The sequence below is a fragment of the Pelophylax lessonae genome (genome assembly GCF_965119305.1).
Source record: "Pelophylax lessonae genome assembly, chromosome: 3".
NCBI classification, from domain to species: Eukaryota; Metazoa; Chordata; class Amphibia; order Anura; family Ranidae; genus Pelophylax; species Pelophylax lessonae.
Window position 1 is genome coordinate 420,597,341 of NC_138770.1, and position 17,824 is coordinate 420,615,164.

Below are 17,824 nucleotides of genomic sequence, written 5' to 3' on the forward strand. Positions count from 1 at the left end.
ACTTTTAATGTTGTACTTCAAATGAGAACACAGATTATAATTACTTATAATTAAGTTAGGTTTGCACTTAGGGCATTGCATGGTTCAGCGCTGGCCAGGAATATTCTTGCAGAGGATCACAAAGCTGGGTCTCCATCCCGTAAGAACAACGATCTCACTGACTTTCTTGACTTTTGATTTACTTTACTTTTCTTTTCTTTTCTTTTTTTTTCACAGGCATAGCAGCGGCTCATTAATTCGATCAAACTCGCCGACAACAACATCACAGATAATGGCCAGGAAGAAACGGAGAGGGGTAAGACCCTGCATGTTTTTATATATTGTTTGTGAAAGCAGAAAATTGTAGAAAACTAAAAGTGATGATTTGTACAGCATCCATGAATGAATTGTTTTCTATGGGTTTACTGGTTTCTGATACTTTTGTTATTGTAGTTTTGTTTTACGGAACACACTTGTAATTGTGTGTGCATTCGTGTAAAAGTCTGCAAAGTCAATAAAGCGTGTAAATGGAAATCCCTAATTCAACTCCTGATGTCATTTGTTGTCTGGACTGTTAAGGCTAATGGAGCTGATTTACTAAGGGAGAAGAGAATATTCACTTTGCTTAGAGAACAATGTGAAGGAATGTTCATTTTAAATAGCCAAGCTGGTACAAGGCAAGTTAGAAAAAAAGGGGTTTCTGCTAGCTCATGATTGGTTGATTAACATGAACACAGCTTTACTTTATTCGCTCTGGTAATTGGATTATTCTCAATGTAAAGTGAAATCTCTTCTCTAGTAAGGCTGGCCATACATTATACCATTTTCCTTTAGATTTACCAAAACTGTCTGATATGAGGTCATTCCTAAACACTTTCAATTTGTATGCAGTCAGGCCGGCCCTTGCACTATAAAGTTGAAGGTAAATCTAAAGGAAATAGAACAAGAAAATTGAATGATGTATGGTCAACCTAAATCAGTCGCACTAAGTCAAAGTATAACAAACTATAGCTACCAATCAGAATTAATCTTATAGTGGTCTTACACCAGTCAAAATAATATTGGTTGCTGTGGGTTATTACCCTTTACACTTTAGCTTACTTCTCTGCACTGCTGTATATACCGTAGTTTGTTTAATACAGTTATTTTATTTAGTGCTCTGATTTGTATGTGTAATTACAATTTATCATTGTAAATGACAATGAAAGGGTTGGCCATATTCAACCAGATCCCATCCCAATCTAACAGTCCAGCGTGACACTCAGATGAGAATCTGGCCATTTATGGGTACCCCTAACAAGGACTTCAAACCTAAAAAGAGCACATTATCCTTAACAGCATTTTCCCAACTTTTTAAAAACTTCACTGGGATGCCCAACATCAGATGAAATAGATATTCTTAAACCTTGGCACCCCAGATGTTTTGGAACTACATTTCCCAGGATGCTCATGCACTCTGCAGTGTTGTGGAGCATCATGGGAAATGTAGTTCCAAAACATCTGGGGTGCCAAGGTTCCCCATCACTGTTCTAGATCCAGGATGCAAATCATTCTATATGCTCTCCTCTGCCTATATAGGGGTTAATTTATTAAAACTGCAGAATGCAAAATCTAACCAATCAGCTTCTAACTTCAACTTGTTCAATTAAGCTTTGACAAGAAAAAAAAATGGAAGCTGATTGGTTTCTATGCATGGGTGCACCGGATATTTCACGCTCCGGTTTTGGTAAATCACCTTTATAGTGTACAGGCGGTCCCTGGGTTACGAACAAGATGGGGACTGTAGGTTTGTTAAGTCGAATTTGTTTGTAAGACTGAACAGGTAAATTTTTTTTAAGTTTAGCTCCAGCCAAAAGTATAATTTTTACATTGTTTGGATAGCATAGGGAAGGGTTAACACCCCTGTAACATTTGTTTTGCTGTCTGTACCCCTGTTTAGAAGATTTCACCTCACTTTCTGTCCCTATGACAACTGCATTTTGAAAATGTTGGGTTGTTGTGGAAACAAGAATTAGTGATAAAGCTTCAGTGGAGACACCTATTTCCCATGAGAACTCTTACAGGAGTGAATTTCCCTTTCTAGGGGTTAATTTCTTCTCACTTCCTGTTGTCTCCCATCGTTTGTAAGTAGGAGTCATTTGTAAGTCGGATGTTTGTAACCCAGGGACCGCCTGTATATCAGATAATTACAGATTTTGATTACTTGTTCTTTCAATTTTTGCTGCTTGCAAATTCTCAAAATTTGGATACGTGTTCAGTGTTTATGTGATAAAGGAAAGGCAAGCGTCAGTCTATGTCTGTGCATACCATGGAGGTTATTTACTAAAACCAGTGAGCAAAATCTGGTGCAGCTCGGCCTAGAAATCAATTAGCTTCTAGGTTTTATTATAAGGCAGGCAGAGGGGGGAGAGAGGTGGCGCAAACAGACAGTACGGGTGACTGCAAAAGTATACTGTGGGCAGATGGTGGAGTGTAATCCAATAGCTGGACACTTGGATGGCTGCAGGCTTGTAGAGGGTGAAGCGACCCTGTATGGTTTCAGGAGAGAGAGAGAGACAAGCGCCGATCTAAGTGTAGCACAGCAGTAATTTTAATGACACACAATAAAATCGTTACTCACAAGAGGTCCATAAAAGCAGGCATTGGTAAAATCAGTAAGGGGAAGGTCTCTGGGGTCACATCCGAGGTGGAAGATCCAGTCAGGCGGTAGCGCTGTGATGAGGGAGGAGAGCCGATGGCCTCATGTCGGAGGCGGGAGACGTGCAGATCCTCTGTGATGGTGGAGCAGCGTGGGACCGCCGGTCGGATGGCTGTGACGTCACTTCCGGAGACAGCAGGGAATCAAACGGCGACGCGTTGCGGAGCTCCGCTCCTTCTTCAGGCCGTCGGCCTGAAGAAGGAGCGGAGCTCCGCAACGCGTCGCCGTTTGATTCCCTGCTGTCTCCGGAAGTGACGTCACAGCCATCCGACCGGCGGTCCCACGCTGCTCCACCATCACAGAGGATCTGCACGTCTCCCGCCTCCGACATGAGGCCATCGGCTGCCCTCCCTCATCACAGCGCTACCGCCTGACTGGATCTTCCACCTCGGATGTGACCCCAGAGACCTTCCCCTTACTGATTTTACCAATGCCTGCTTTTATGGACCTCTTGTGAGTAACGATTTTATTGTGTGTCATTAAAATTACTGCTGTGCTACACTTAGATCGGCGCTTGGCTCTCTCTCTCTCTAGGTTTTATTATCAAAGCTTAATTAAACATGCTGAAGTTAGAAGCTGATTGGCTACAATGCACAGCTGCACCAGATTCTGAGTGCTCCAGTTTTAGTAAACCTCCTCCTTAATGTCATAATTAAATGATGACAATGTCCAGCAGTCAGGTCATGTTGAATAATAATTGTAACCTTTAACCTTGTACAAACCCACCATGTGTGCAGAAGGTAGACAGGGAACGATGACATTATAGGGCCCAACCATAGGCGTGCACAAAGGGTGTGCCTAGGCACACCCTAATCCCCCATAGTTGCCAACTCTCTTGAATGACATGCACATTATCGGGACAAATCTCCTTCCCCTACCTTCTCCCCCCAGCAGTTTCAGGCACTGCTGGCTCTCAGGAGGACTGCAGGAACATCCCCAAGATGGACCCTGATCCTTGCTTTCTTCTAGTACTGCAATTACGTTTGTGGGCAGTGGGCAGGATGGGGATATGCCCGGCCTCAGAGATTGCACCCGGCCCACCTTTTTCTGGTGGTGCGTCACGCGTGCACTGAGCAGAAGGAGTCAAAGGTAGTGTGTGCTTAAAATATATGAAGTATATATATGTATATCTATATATGTAGATATATATATATGTATATATATATATATATATATACAGAGATATTTATCTATATATATATATATATATATATACAGTATATACATACACACACGTTTGTTTGACCTTTGGGGTGCACACCCTAATGCAATAGGCTGTGCACACCTATGGGCCCAAGTATATTTGCAACTTCATGGCACACCTATGGGTCCAAGTATATTTGAAACTTCTCCTTATTTATTAAGATCCCCCTTTATACAGAACAACAAAGCAAATCTCCCCCCTTCATGTTTCAATATGTTAACTATTTTATCTAGAATCAGCAGTCAAGGCCTAAAGAAGGCCCTAAAATATTTTTTGATTGTAGCGTACGAAGCATGGCCGGTGGACTAAGACCTTTTAGGTTTTACTTAAGATGGCCATACATTAAATTAAATTGTACAAACTTTGTACAGCCTTATTTCGATTTACTAAAAATATGTAACAAAAAAGACAAACCTAAATCATCCATTGAATAATTATCAAATCAGCCAGGCCTTTGCACCACATAGTTGATGGTAGAGCTAAAAATAATTGTTCAATCGGATTGTATAGTATATTGTCAGCTTTATGTCCTTCCAATGCATGCACGGGGTGATGTGAACCTGTCCGGTGGCCCCCACAGTTTAATGGTCTAGGGATGGACCATTAATGTAAGCGTCTGAAATGAGTTTTTTTGGTCTTGTGGAACTTTGCACTGGAATGACAGACAGAGCCTAAATGTTTAAGACTAATCTGCACTTGTGGGGCAACATAGACATTTCTTATTTCAGACACATTGGTCTCTGTAGAGTTGAGTTCTTATCCATTGGTAGGTGTTGTGTGTTAAGGTTGCACAGAATGTGATATAATAGTAATATAACAATGAATGTTACGTTAGTTAGTTGAACTGAAAAAGTTTTCTCATATGTTTATACAATAAATAAAAGTTATACATTTTTTTTTTTGTTTTTTTTTTATTCTATTAAGGATAGGTCTATACCTAATAGAATAAAACATCAGTTGGAAAGAAATTATTTACGGTGTTGTTATTTTTTCCCATATATATTATGTGTAATTATGTTACACATAAGAAGTAATTATCAATAACTTAAGGCTCCGTTCACATCTAGGCGTTTTGGGGCGTTTTTGGGGCGTTTTTCTGCTCTAGGATCAGCTCTCAAAACGCCCAACAAGACAAATCCTATTCATTTCAATGGCCCCTGTTCACATCTGAGCGTTTTGACGCTGTATACAAAACGCCCAACGCTCAAAAAAGTACATGAGCTTCTTTTTGGGCAGATTACAGGCGTTTTCCATTGATCTCTATTCAATCTAAAAACGCCTGCACGAAAATCGCGGTAAAAATCGCGGTAAAATCGCGGTAAAAAACGCCGCAAAAATCGCGGTAAAATCGCGGTAAAAAACGCGCGAAAAACGCTACGCTCAGGTGTGAATGTAGCCTGAAAGAACTGGACAGTGTAAAAAAAAAAAGACAGGAATATTTTAATATATAATAACACTTTACATTATAATAAATCATTTGCGTTATTGCTACTAAAATGACACCAGTTATATCCAGTTTTTTTTTAAATACATTAACATATCTTTAAAAAAATGCAGTTACAAAAACAGAAACGAAAATGGTATACTTAAATGAACAGGTAAAGAACTGGAGTAATAACATAAGCAATACATTGTATCATTACTAAAGTATCAGTGCTAACGTATTTAGTACTAACAATCATACATGTACATTGAAGACAAATACTTATAAAAGTTGGTTTGTACAGTACAAATGCATTTATAGTCTGAACTATTAAGCTCATATAACATAAAAGTTCTTATACCTAATTCACAATTTTTAATATATAATAATACTTTACTTTATAATAAAACATTTGCGGTATTGCTATTAAAATTAGATTGTAAGCTCTAACGAGCAGGGCCCTCTGATTCCTACTGTATTAAAGTATATTGTATTTGTACTGTCTACCCTCAAGTTGTAAAGCGCTGCATAAACTGTCGGCGCTATATAAATCCTATATTATAATAATAATAATATATAATATTATAATAATAATAATAAAATAACACGAGTTAGATCCCTTGTTATATTAACATATCTTAAAAAGGTTTCAGCTACAAAAACAGAAAAGAAAAGGTATACACAAAAGAACAAGTAAAGAACTGGAGTAATAACATAAAAAATAAGTTTTATCATCACTAAAGTATCAGTACTAAAGCATTTAGAACTAACAATATTACATCTACATTGAAGCTCACATAACATAAAAGTTCCTATACTGGATTCACCATTTAAACAAGCTAGTACTTATTTTTTTACTATATGTAATATTTGTGGAGCTGGATATTCTTTGAAAACTATCTGTTAGGTTTTATGTTTTTTTGTGAGTGCAGGACTGCCATACCCGCCTTGCCATACTGCAGCAAAAACGCGTTGCTGTTAGCGGACACGCAAGAGTGCCATTAATTCTTAATGGCACCGCGACGCACTGAAAAGCAGAGAAGATTTTCCCATGCTGGGAAACACATAGCACTATGCAGTTTCCCTGTGGCTGCGATTTCAGAAAAGGTGCAGCAGCCCATTTCCCATTTCCTCAGGTACAGCAGCCCATTCAAATGAATGGGCTACTGTGCCGCGCAAATGTGGTGGCAGGAAAACCACAATAATGTGATACTAGCCTTGGGACAAATTGTTCGGAAGGATGTCAATTATCCCCTGTAAACACAGGGAGGTTTGATTTATTAAAGGCAAAAAGGGTGTTCACTTTGCAAGGGAATTTGTCCCAGAGCTTGAAGAACAAGGTGAAGCTCTGCTGACTTCCATCAATTCTGGTCACCGGTCCTCAGGAAGGATGTGCTGGAACTGGAGAGAGTCCAGAGAATGGCAACAATGCTAATAAAAGGACTGGAGGACCTCAGTTATGAGGAAGGACTACAAGCATTAAACCTATTCTCTCTGGAAAAGATTTGATAGCGATACAAAAATACCTTACTGGTGAATCTAGCATAGGGAAAAAACTTTTCAGTTGGAGGGAGTCTAAAAAGACACATGGCTATTCATTGAAACGGGAGGAGAAGCAGTTTAACCGTTCTTTACTGTCAGAGCGGTGAGGATGTTGAACTCCCTTCCACAAGCAGTGGTATCAGCAGGGAGCATCGCTAGTTTTACCACTTGCCTACAGTGCACTTTCAACCCCTTCCTGCCCAGGCCAATTTTCAGCTTTCAGCGCTCTCACACTTTGAATGACAATTGCGCGGTCATGCTACACTGTACCCATATGACATTTATCATTTTTTTCACACAAATTGAGCTTTCTTTTGGTGGTAATTAATCACCTCTGGGTTTTTTATTTCTTACAAAACTCTGTGAGTAAATTTTGAAAATAAATACATTTTTCTCCTTCACTGATGTGCGCTGATGAGGTGGCACTGATGGGCACTGATAAGGTGGCACTTATGGGCACTGAGGAGGTACTAATATGCTGCACTGATGGGCACTGATAGGCGGCACTGATGGGCACTGAGAGGTGGCACTGATGGGCACTGAGAGGTGGCACTGATGGGTACAGAGAGGCGGCACTGATGGGCACTGAGAGGCGACACTGATGGACACTGACGAGTGGCACTAATGGGCACTGACGGTCGGCACTGATGGGCGGCACTGATGGACACTGATGGGCAGCACCATCAGTGCCCACAAACAGTGCCCATAGTGCTGCCAGTCAGTGCCCATCAGTGCCTAGATGAGCAGGCACTGATAAGCACTGACTGGCAGTACTATGGGCACTGATGGCGGGCACTGTGGGCACTGATGGTAGGCAGTAATTGGAACTTTATTTACATTTTGTGTAATCAGGGCACTGGTGATCAGTGCCCTGATTACTTGTATTTGTCTCCCCTATGAGGAGGAGCCGCTGATCAGCTCTCCTTGCCTCACACACTGACATTGTGAGTCGAGGAGAGCCGAATAAGAGTGAGGCTGTTCTGGTGTACCGTCATATGACGGCATCCCAGAACAATAGCTACACCGCTCCGCCGTCATTTGACGGCGGGCAGGTAGCAAGTGGTTAAAAAAACTTTTATATGGGCATCTCAACATACAGAGATATGGGATTTAATATTGACATAAACTCTCACACACACCACAAGTTGAACTGGATGGACCGGTGTCTTTATTTAACCTTACCAACTCTGTAATATATAACAGCCCAATCACCTTTAGTAAATCAACCCCAAATACCCCATGCAAGTAGTGTCCTAGGTGGACATTAAGCTAAAAACCAAAACATGTGCCCACAATGGTAGAGCTGCTCCCGGTGATTGGTTATCTGGTGGCGGATTAATAAAAATACAAGAAGCAGCACAAAAGGCGGAGGAAGAACAAATCCACAGAATGAACTAGAAGCAGGGATACCTTTGCAAATTAGGCATTCAGGTACAGGTTTCTCTCCAGAACGTCCTCAAAAGAAAAATGAGCAGCGCAGTAGTAACATCACCGAATTTCACTTCTAAACTTGTGAGACTAGCAGTCAGAGACAGCAGTGTCTTAGATGATCTTACACTGCAGATATACACTTACAGAACAGGTGTGTCAGGACACTGTCACATAAAAGAAAGTACACTTTATGGGGTAATCCAAGACAAGCTGAACATTTTTCATATTATTGCTTAGGCAAAAATAATATTTCTAGATGTTCCCTAATATTATGAAATCTTCACTTTGTAAGATTAGGCAAACTTTATCCATTTGCCGACCGCCCGCCGCATATATACTGCGACAGGCTGGCTTGGCTGCGCGAATCAATGTATGGGTACGTCCGTTCGTGGGAGTGGTGCTGGGGGGCAGTGGGGATACCGATCCACGGGACCAACGGCCGCAAATGCCGCCGGGCACCCGCGATCCCTACCTGTTGAGAGAGGATGGTCAGCTGTTGTAAACACAGCTGACCGTTCTTCTCTCTGTAATGATTACAGAGCGCCTGTGATGCTTCTATATAGGATCACAGGTCTCTGTGGTCATTTCACAAGCCCACCCCCCATACAGTTAGAAAACACCCCCTAGGCTCACACTTAACCCTTTGATCACCACTGTGTTAACCCCTTCCCTGCCAATGTCATTATTACAGTAACATTGCATATTTTTTAATTTAAATGGGACTGCGAGCAATCACAGCAGCACATATTTATATTATTACAGTGCATATTTTTAGCACTGATTACTGTAGTAATGTCACTGGTCCCCCCAAAAGTGTCAAAAATGTCAGGGGTCCGATCGCCACCATTACTAGTAGTAAAAAATAAATAAATAAAAATTACATAACTCTTTCCCCTAGTTTGTAGATGCAATAACTTTTGCGCAAGCCAATTAAAAGACGCTTATTGGGATTTTTTTTACCAAAAATAGGTAGCAGAATACAAATTGGCCTCAAGGGATGAAAAAATTAGATTTTTACATTTTTTTCTGTTATATTCTGTTTTCTGTTATATAGCAGAATATAAAAAAATATTGGAGTTTTTTCAGAATTGTCGCTCTTTTTTTGTTTATAGCGCAATAAATAAAAATCGCACAGGTGATCAAATACCACCAAAAGAAAGGTCTATTAGTGGGAAAAAAGGACATCAATATTATTTTGGCACAGCACTGCATGACCGCGTTGTCTGTTAAATTAAAGCAGTTCCGAATTGCAAAAAATGGCCTGATCATTAAGGGGGCAAATCTTCTGGTCCAGAAGAGGTTAAAGTGATTCTAAGCTCAATACATTTTTTTACCTTAATGCATTCCCTGCATTCATGTAAAAAGTTTGCTGGGAAAAACTGTAGAACATATATATCATTGTAAAATATACTAATGCATGTGCAATAAAGGGAAGGCTTGATTAATGATTTCCTAAAGATGGAGAGAAGTATCTGTGTTTCTCATTATAGATAATCAGATTCCAGCTATCAAGTTTTTAATGATAGGAAGGACATAAGGCCCTTTCACACACATGGGCTTTCTGATCAGGTCGGCCTGTCAGTCTTTCAGGAGGACCTGGCCGGATGCTCCATGCACCCCTATGGAGCAGCGGATGTCAGCGGAGACATCTCTGCTGACACCCGCTGCTATCCGATCCGATCCTGTCCAGGATCGGATCGGATAGGGTCGGATGAAAACAGATAGGCAGTCCATTTTAATCCGATCTCCCATAGAGGAGAGCGGGGATCTGACAGGTCTGTCTCTGCACAGTAAGCGGAGACGGACCTGTCATCCGCCCGCAATACCAAGTCAGCCGGGCGGAAAGCCTGTGTGAAAGGGCCCTTAATGAACACATCTTATTGGTTGCTACAAGATTATTCTGCAAGTGTCTTTGCTCTTGTTTTTGTTAAATCAGAATGGGCTCTTTGACTTATTTTTAGTCTTCTTGCGAAAAACAATTTTAAATGTGCTTCAAGGATTCTTTATTTAACCATTCTTTCTTGATCCTCTTAATTAGGACTCCAAATGATTGCATGTTTGAAATTTGCATGGAAACTTCCTGCTATAAACATGTAATGAGTTAAGGTTGCTCTCTTGTTGGTTTGTCACACATTTTTTTTTTCTGACAGATTATAGAAAAACGCCGACGAGATCGTATCAATAACAGCCTGTCTGAATTACGGCGGCTTGTGCCGACTGCTTTTGAGAAACAAGTAAGTCATTTCTTCAAAAGTTTTTTTTATTTCATCCGTTCTACTGTACCTCTGATCTAAAATTGTTGGTTCTCTTCGAGGCTCATTAAAATAATATTGCATGTGGCCTTATCTGGCACCGAGCTTGCTTTTCAATTAAATCCTTTGTTGTGGTAAAACTGTTAAAACATAATCCAGTCATGAAAGTGGGGAAGAAATATTTCCAGTACAGTTGTTCTTTTCCCTTAGGGATAACATCGCTCATGATGCCTCAGTTCCCCTCAAGAAAATATTGTGGTTGTTTAAACACAGAATAGAACCTATTGTGTTCCCTATGTGATAAATTAGCGTTGTGTTCCAAAAAGATTTTTTTTTTTTTTTTTTAGTCACTGCTGCCGTATGTTGGTGGCGGCTTACTCTTGGAAGTTGGTTTAAAAACCAAACTTACGTTTCTGTTAGTTCTGGAGTCATAAAAATATATACATACAGTATACTGTATACTTCTTGTATATATACTGTATGTACATATAAATAGTGTGACAATTTAATTTCCGGAATTGACTGTAACAAAAGATGTTTGTGTGGGAGTATTGTCGTGGTGGAGAACCCACTTGTCAGACCAGAGTTTCGGTCTTTTCCTCTGAAAAGATTTCCATAACCTTTTCAGAATTTCGAAGTAACAATCTTGGTTGATTGTTGTACCATGTTCTATGAACTCATAGTGACCTGTCCCCTTGTGATCTAAAAAACACACCAGCATGAGGTTATGAGGGCTTGCACTCTGTCCACATTTGCATCTGTTCTTTACCTTTTTGGATGTCCACTTGTTGTGTCATTGTGGACATCTTCCTGCTCCTCCTTTAACCACAATGCCATTCAAACTCCTTTATTTCTTCATGGAATCAGGGGCGTAACTACAGGGGTTGCAGTGGTTGCAATTGCAACCGGGCCCTGCAATACAGTTAAAATAGCAAAAAAGAAAAATTACTGACACCAGTGGGTGAACTTCCAGGATCGCAAAGGTCACACTTGTGACCGGGCCCTGGCATTCCACCTCCATGGGGAGGCCCCAAGATGGCAGGAAGAGGGCCCACTGCAGAACTTGTGAAAGGGTCCCTCTGCGGGACCGTAATAAAGGGCCCCGCAATGAGAGTAAAGGGCCCCAGGATCAGTGGGAATAGCCCCAGGCTTAAAGGGAAGGACCCCGGCCAGGGGTCCAGGGGGGCCCTTCATGGTTTCTTGCACTGGGGCCCTGAAGGTTCTAGTTACGCCTCTGCATGGAATGTTCACCATAAGACTGTTGTAAAAGGGCTAAAGGTTCACTCGCACTTTTGCCAATTTTCAAGCAAAATTTGATGTTAATCCACTGCTCCAGATTCCCGCTACTTATTTTCCACCAACAGTGCAACACACACACACACACACTTGTTATTGCTTTGACTACTACGTAAAGACAGAGTCAGCATGTCAGAACGTGCTCAAGTGCAGATAGCTGTGTGATTCACCACCTTACTAATGTGTTGCGGGCATTCCGAATATTAACCACCTACCGACTGCCCGCTGTCAATTTACGTCGGTCCTTTGACGCTAAATACCTGGGTTGCTGCCATAACCCTGGTATTTTTTTCAACGGCAGGCGATTGGCTTTCAGATAAGGGTGGTCCCAGCGTTGGATTTGCCACGGGATCACCCTTACGGTGCGGCGAAAGAGGTGCCCCTCCCGCCGCGTCCCGGTCCTTTTCCCCGCTTACCGGACCCGCCGACAGCGGGGAAAACTATCCGGTGTAACGTTAAAAAACCCTACCTCGTGAAAATTCCCTACTCTCGTTACTTCCTGTGCACATACGTCATGGAACAGCTTACCACTGCGCATGCTCACAGCTCCGGAGGGTAGCACCTCTGTCATGGAACAGCTGAGCGGCTTACCACTGCGCATGCTCACTGCTCCGGAGGGTAGCACCTCTGTCATGGAACAGCTGAGCAGCTTACCAGTGCGCATGCTCACAGCTCCAGAGGGTAGGGAATTTTCAAGAAGTAGTGTTTTGTAACGTTACACCGCATCAGCTGTTGTCGCGGGTACATTAAATCATCTCCGCTGCAACATTAAATCATCTCTGCTCCTTTCCCTGTGACTTCCCTGATCTCGGCTACTAAATGTAAAAGCGGCGGGTGTATGAAAAAAGAAATCACGGAGATCTTGGCTCCGTGATTTATATTTTCATAGACCCGCCGCCGTTTTTACATGTTCACTTGGCTAAGAGACAGATGTACTGTTATAGTAAGTCAGGCTCAATGTAAAAATGCACCTAATGCACCTCATTCTACATATCCATTGTTCACTAGTTTTAATGACCACTAACACTTTTTGCATAGAATTAGCCAGAATTAGCGAGTACTCTAATGCAGTAAAAGTATCGATCCTCAGTAGCAAAAGGATTACTTATTTTATTGCACATGTCTTCAAATACAGAAAAGAGTCAGTTAAGTAAAGGAAACATGCATTTAATTACCATTTGATTAATAATTAAGTAAGAGATGTCAGAGAACAACATGTAACATATTCCCTTGTTACAGAGCGACCATTAAATACCTTTAAGAGTAGACTTTAATGGATAGTATTTTTTCAGGTATGCTTTACTAAACTAAATGTACAAACACATTTCACATTTATTGCTGGCCAGTGGGGATGTACTTAGTCATTATGCTTTTCCTGAAGTAAAATTAACAGCTTGGTGCACCAAGAAGGAAATAATCAATGAGGAATCTGTGAATACTCATGAAAGTTCAATCAGTAAAAAAAAAAAATCAATGAGTATTTTCTTTTGGATGTACTAGGGTGGGTTAGAACCTCTGTCAAAGTTTTAGTGCTGTCCGTGTCGCTGCTGGGAAGATTTACCCACACTTCCTTTTTCAAAGCTCGCCAAGGGTTCACATACACTATATTACCAAAAGTATTGGGACACCTGCATTTACACGCACATAAACTTTAATGGCATCCTAGTCTTAGTCAGTAGGGTTTAATATTGAGTTGGCCTACCCTTTGCAGCTATAACAGCTTCAACTCTCCTGGGAAGGCTGTCCACAAGGTTTAGGAGTGTGTCTATGAGAATCTTTGACCATTCTTTCAGAAGCGCATTTGTGAGGTTAGGCACTGATGATGGGCAAGAAGGCCTGGCTCGTAGTCTCCCCTCTATTTCATCCCAAAGGTGTTCTATCGGGTTGAGGGCAGGACTCTATGCAGGCCAGTAAAGTTCCTCCACCCCAAACTCACTCATCCATGTCTTTATGGACCTTACTTTGTTTACTGGTGCGCAGTCATGTTGGAACAGGAAGGGGCCATCCCCAAACTGTTCCCACGAAGTTGGGAGCTTGAAATTGTCCAAAATTATGATGCCTTAAGAGTTCCCTTCACTGGAACTAAGGGCCCAAGCCCAACCCCTGAAAAGGCAGGCATCCCGATACTTTTATCAATATAGTGTGTATGTGAATTGGATGTATTTTTTTTTTTTTTGTTTAAATCTGTTTTATTTAAATTTTAGTACTAAATAGTACAGCAATCGAACACAAACAACAATATTGCATTATTGTGTTGCACACACGGGTGCGAAATATATGACATGTTATGAGTTTGCATGTATGGATGAACAACAAACAAGATAATACTAGTGTGACTTCAAAATACGTTTGTAAATGAGCACTCTTAATCTGAGAATAACTAGGGCAGTGATGGCAAACCTTGGCACCCCAGATGTTTTGGAAATACATTTCCCATGATGCTCAACTACATTGCAGAATGCATGAGCATCAAGGGAATTGTAGTTCCGAAACATCTGGGGTGCCAAGGTTTGCCTTCAGTGAACTAGGGTATAGACCTTATTACATGCACCATCAACTGGGGAGAGGCAAAGATAAGTGAAGGAATAACAAAGCATGACATAATAAGAAAAAAAAAAGAGAAGAAAACCCTCAGTTAAGCCTCAAAGTTACAAATGTACCTAAACCCTGCCAGGATCTTTCCAGATGAGGCTGTGGAGGGATCCTTCAACCATTTGGTCCATACTTTGTCATATTTGGTGAGGCATCCCTGGTTAATTAATATATCCTTGTAAAGTGGGAGATTTTTGTTTATTAGTGGTTTCCAGAAGGAAATAGAGGGGGGAAGCCTCTTCTTCTAATGTAAAGCTATCGCCTTCTTGGCATTGAACAGAAGTAGGCTGACCACAGTCTCTAGTCAGGATGAGGTTATCCACCAGGCCCAGCAGGCATACCTCTATTGCCACAGGGCCCCGAGTCAATACAAACACATTGACAACGGATAATACATTCTTCTAGAATTCTTGGATGTGTTTTTAAATTCACATAACATGTGCATGTGACTGGCTCTCAATGGTGCGGGTTCACACCTGTCCAGGGCGGCAGCAGTGTGGGTTTGAAAAGGGTCCTGTGCATTTCTGGGTCCAGTTCAGATGCAAATTCAGGCAAAAAATCGCACCTGAACCGCTGAACACAAACCCACGGGACTCTGGACTGCAAACCGTAGCAGGACATGTGTGAACTCAGCTTTAAAGTATTCTAGCTATTAGAACTATATACAGCACAAAACCTGACTGAGGTTCTCACACTCCATCGGAGAAAAAAGCATCCAAGAGGCGATGGGACTTTAATCTTATTTCATATGAAGGCTGTACTTAAAGTAATGCAAAAGTGGGCATAACTTTTTATTAACTTACATAGGTCATTCAAATTCACATGTTGGTGGAATAAATCTTCCTCTATAGTAATTCTTCTTTGTTCTCATTGTATTTATGTAATGGATTCCAAGCAGAAGCATTGTGCTGTCATTAGGTTCTGACTGTCAATGTGTGCCAGTGGTCGCACTTGATGGTCTCCCACTGCCTGATTTCTTTTTTTTAATTATAATAAAAAGTGGTTGAGAAACACAGGGGGATTATCAAACACTCGCCCAGCGCTTAAAATCTGAGGCTAAAAACCACATAACCATAAAAGAACTCGGTATAAAATATCATAAAATATTGCTGATCGCAGCTACTGTAAAAAAGAAGCAGTCTAAAATATAACGTAATAAATACTAAAACCAGCAATGTCCAGCATGAATCACATTCAGCAGCGCTCAATATGTATTCAACATATCATGATCACATAGTCCTCATAAAAGAGAATTGTACCGCAAAAAACAGTCTCTATTCAAGGTAAAAACCAGTTATTCCTCAGTTATTCAATATTCCCGGTGTTCAGAGATGATGAATCCAGTATAAACCTTCACCACACCATCAGTGACCCCTTAAGAATGGGCACTCACCAGAAATAACATGGTAATATGCCTGTAAGCATTGGTTGCTTGAACCCTTGACACTCCGGACCACCTCCGCTCTCACCGGAAGAACTCCGCTTTCCAGTCTCAGTCAGGGATCAGCTCATACCCATGAAATATTGGAAAGATAGAAGGCACAATAGTGTGATACCGTTTCAAAAAAAAGCTTTATTTAGTACCCACACTCCAACATGAACCCCCAACATCCAATATGCTTACATCAAAATAGAAATATTCAAGCATGTAATCGATAATCATGATGTGATGGCCTGCTCACCGTTCCTGCATAGGATCTGTCTGTTTTGCCTATGGGTGAAATCCGGGATCCGACCAAAACATCAGTGACCATCCGGGAGACAGCGTGCCTGTTGGCTGACGCGTTTCGTCGTATGTGACTTCAACAGAGGACACAGACACACTGCACACTGTCCCCTATATGTATCCTGAAAGATTAGGACTGGTACTGCCCTTTTACAATAGCTCCTCCCCTTGGGAGGGAACTCATGGTGCCGTTTTCCCGTCAATTGGTGTACTTCCGGTATCCCCGATGTGACGTTTAATGTATACATTAACTTCCCACCAATCATGGCATGTAACCTGCCGCAAAAGAGAGTTGCCGCTAGCGCCGCAGACAAACTCTTCCGGAATCCTAAGCCGGGAGCGTCAGTGATACTTCCTTTGTATACAGTCTTCGGCCCCTTTTTTTTTTTTAATGCTGGTTTCCCCCTCTTTAAACTTCTTCATCCATTTTTGCACATTTGTGCACATTGCTTTTGTCAGTGATATCATCTCCATAAATATTCTGTAGACTTCTGTGGATTTTATCCTGCACCTCTTGTTTGTCAAAAACTCAATACTGGCACATTGCTTCTGCTTGGATTCCATTATTTACCTGCAATGAAATAAAAGAAGAGTTACTAGAGAGGAAGAGTTACTCTACCAACATGTAAAATTCGAACAACCTATGCAAGTTAATAAAAAAGTTATACTTTTGCACTACTTTTGATTCAGCCCTCATATGAGATGGTGGGGAGAAAAAGAATTTGATAGGCTCATGGCTAAAAGGCTAGGCTGTTCGCAACAGACAGGGCTACCCTCCAGCAGGATACAGAGAAAAAACATTTACCAATTTAAGGAGCACCAGAACAAACGATAGCAGAATACAAATTAATTTTTTGGTTTACAATTTTAGTAGTAATTCTTCACACTTCCAGTCCCAGTGAACATACTAGAAGTGCAGGGAAATCTCTTTAATTGGAATACAATTAGCAATGATAAAGGGTTCCAACCCTTCCCTGCCTTCTGGTTTTCAGGAGTAATGCAGGACAAAAGGTAGATTTTCAGGTTACTGCTTAGGCACAAATAACATTTTTAGATGTTCTCAAAAGGTAGCAGGGGGTTGATTTATTAGACTGGAAAGTGCAAAATCGGGTGCATAGAAGCCAATCAGCTTTGAGGTTTCTTTGTCAAAGCCTAATTGAACAAGCTGGGCAAAATGGGCAGCAAAGATAATTAGGGGAATGGAGGACATCAGCTATGAGGAAAGACTCCAAGCATTGAACTTATTCTCTCTGGAGAAGAGACGCTGAGAGGGAATATGATATCAATGTACAAATACTGTACTGGTGACCCTAGCATAGGGAACAAACTTTTCAGAGAAAGGCAATACAATAAGACATGTGGCCAACTAGTAGAAAAGTGGTTTAACCTTAAACTGCCTAAGGGGTTCTTTACTGTCAGAGTGGTAAGGATGTGTAATTCTCTTCCATAAGCAGTGGTATCAGCAGGGAGCATCGATAGTTGAAAAAACTATTAGATGGGCACCTTAACCACTTAAGCCCCGGAAGATTTTACCCCCTTCCTGACCAGGGGGTATTTTGCGATTCGGCACTGCGTGACTTTAACGGACAATTGCGCGGTCGTGCGACGCTGTACCTAAACGAATTTGACTTCCTTTTTTTCCCATAAACAGAGCTTTCTTTTGGTGGTATTTGATCACCTG

At 41.3% G+C, this 17,824-nt stretch overlaps 1 protein-coding gene across 2 annotated transcripts in view; it reads left to right on the forward strand.

The window, feature by feature from the left end:
* The window catches only part of HEY2 (hes related family bHLH transcription factor with YRPW motif 2), a 51,122-nt gene that overhangs the window by 4,663 nt on the left and 28,635 nt on the right, over nucleotides 1-17,824 (forward strand). For both annotated transcript variants that reach the window (XM_082252192.1, XM_082252191.1), the window contains exons 2-3: nucleotides 217-295; nucleotides 10,428-10,511. In XM_082252192.1, the coding sequence (XP_082108318.1) occupies nucleotides 217-295; nucleotides 10,428-10,511 (163 nt within the window). The remainder of the gene's footprint in view (nucleotides 1-216; nucleotides 296-10,427; nucleotides 10,512-17,824) is intronic.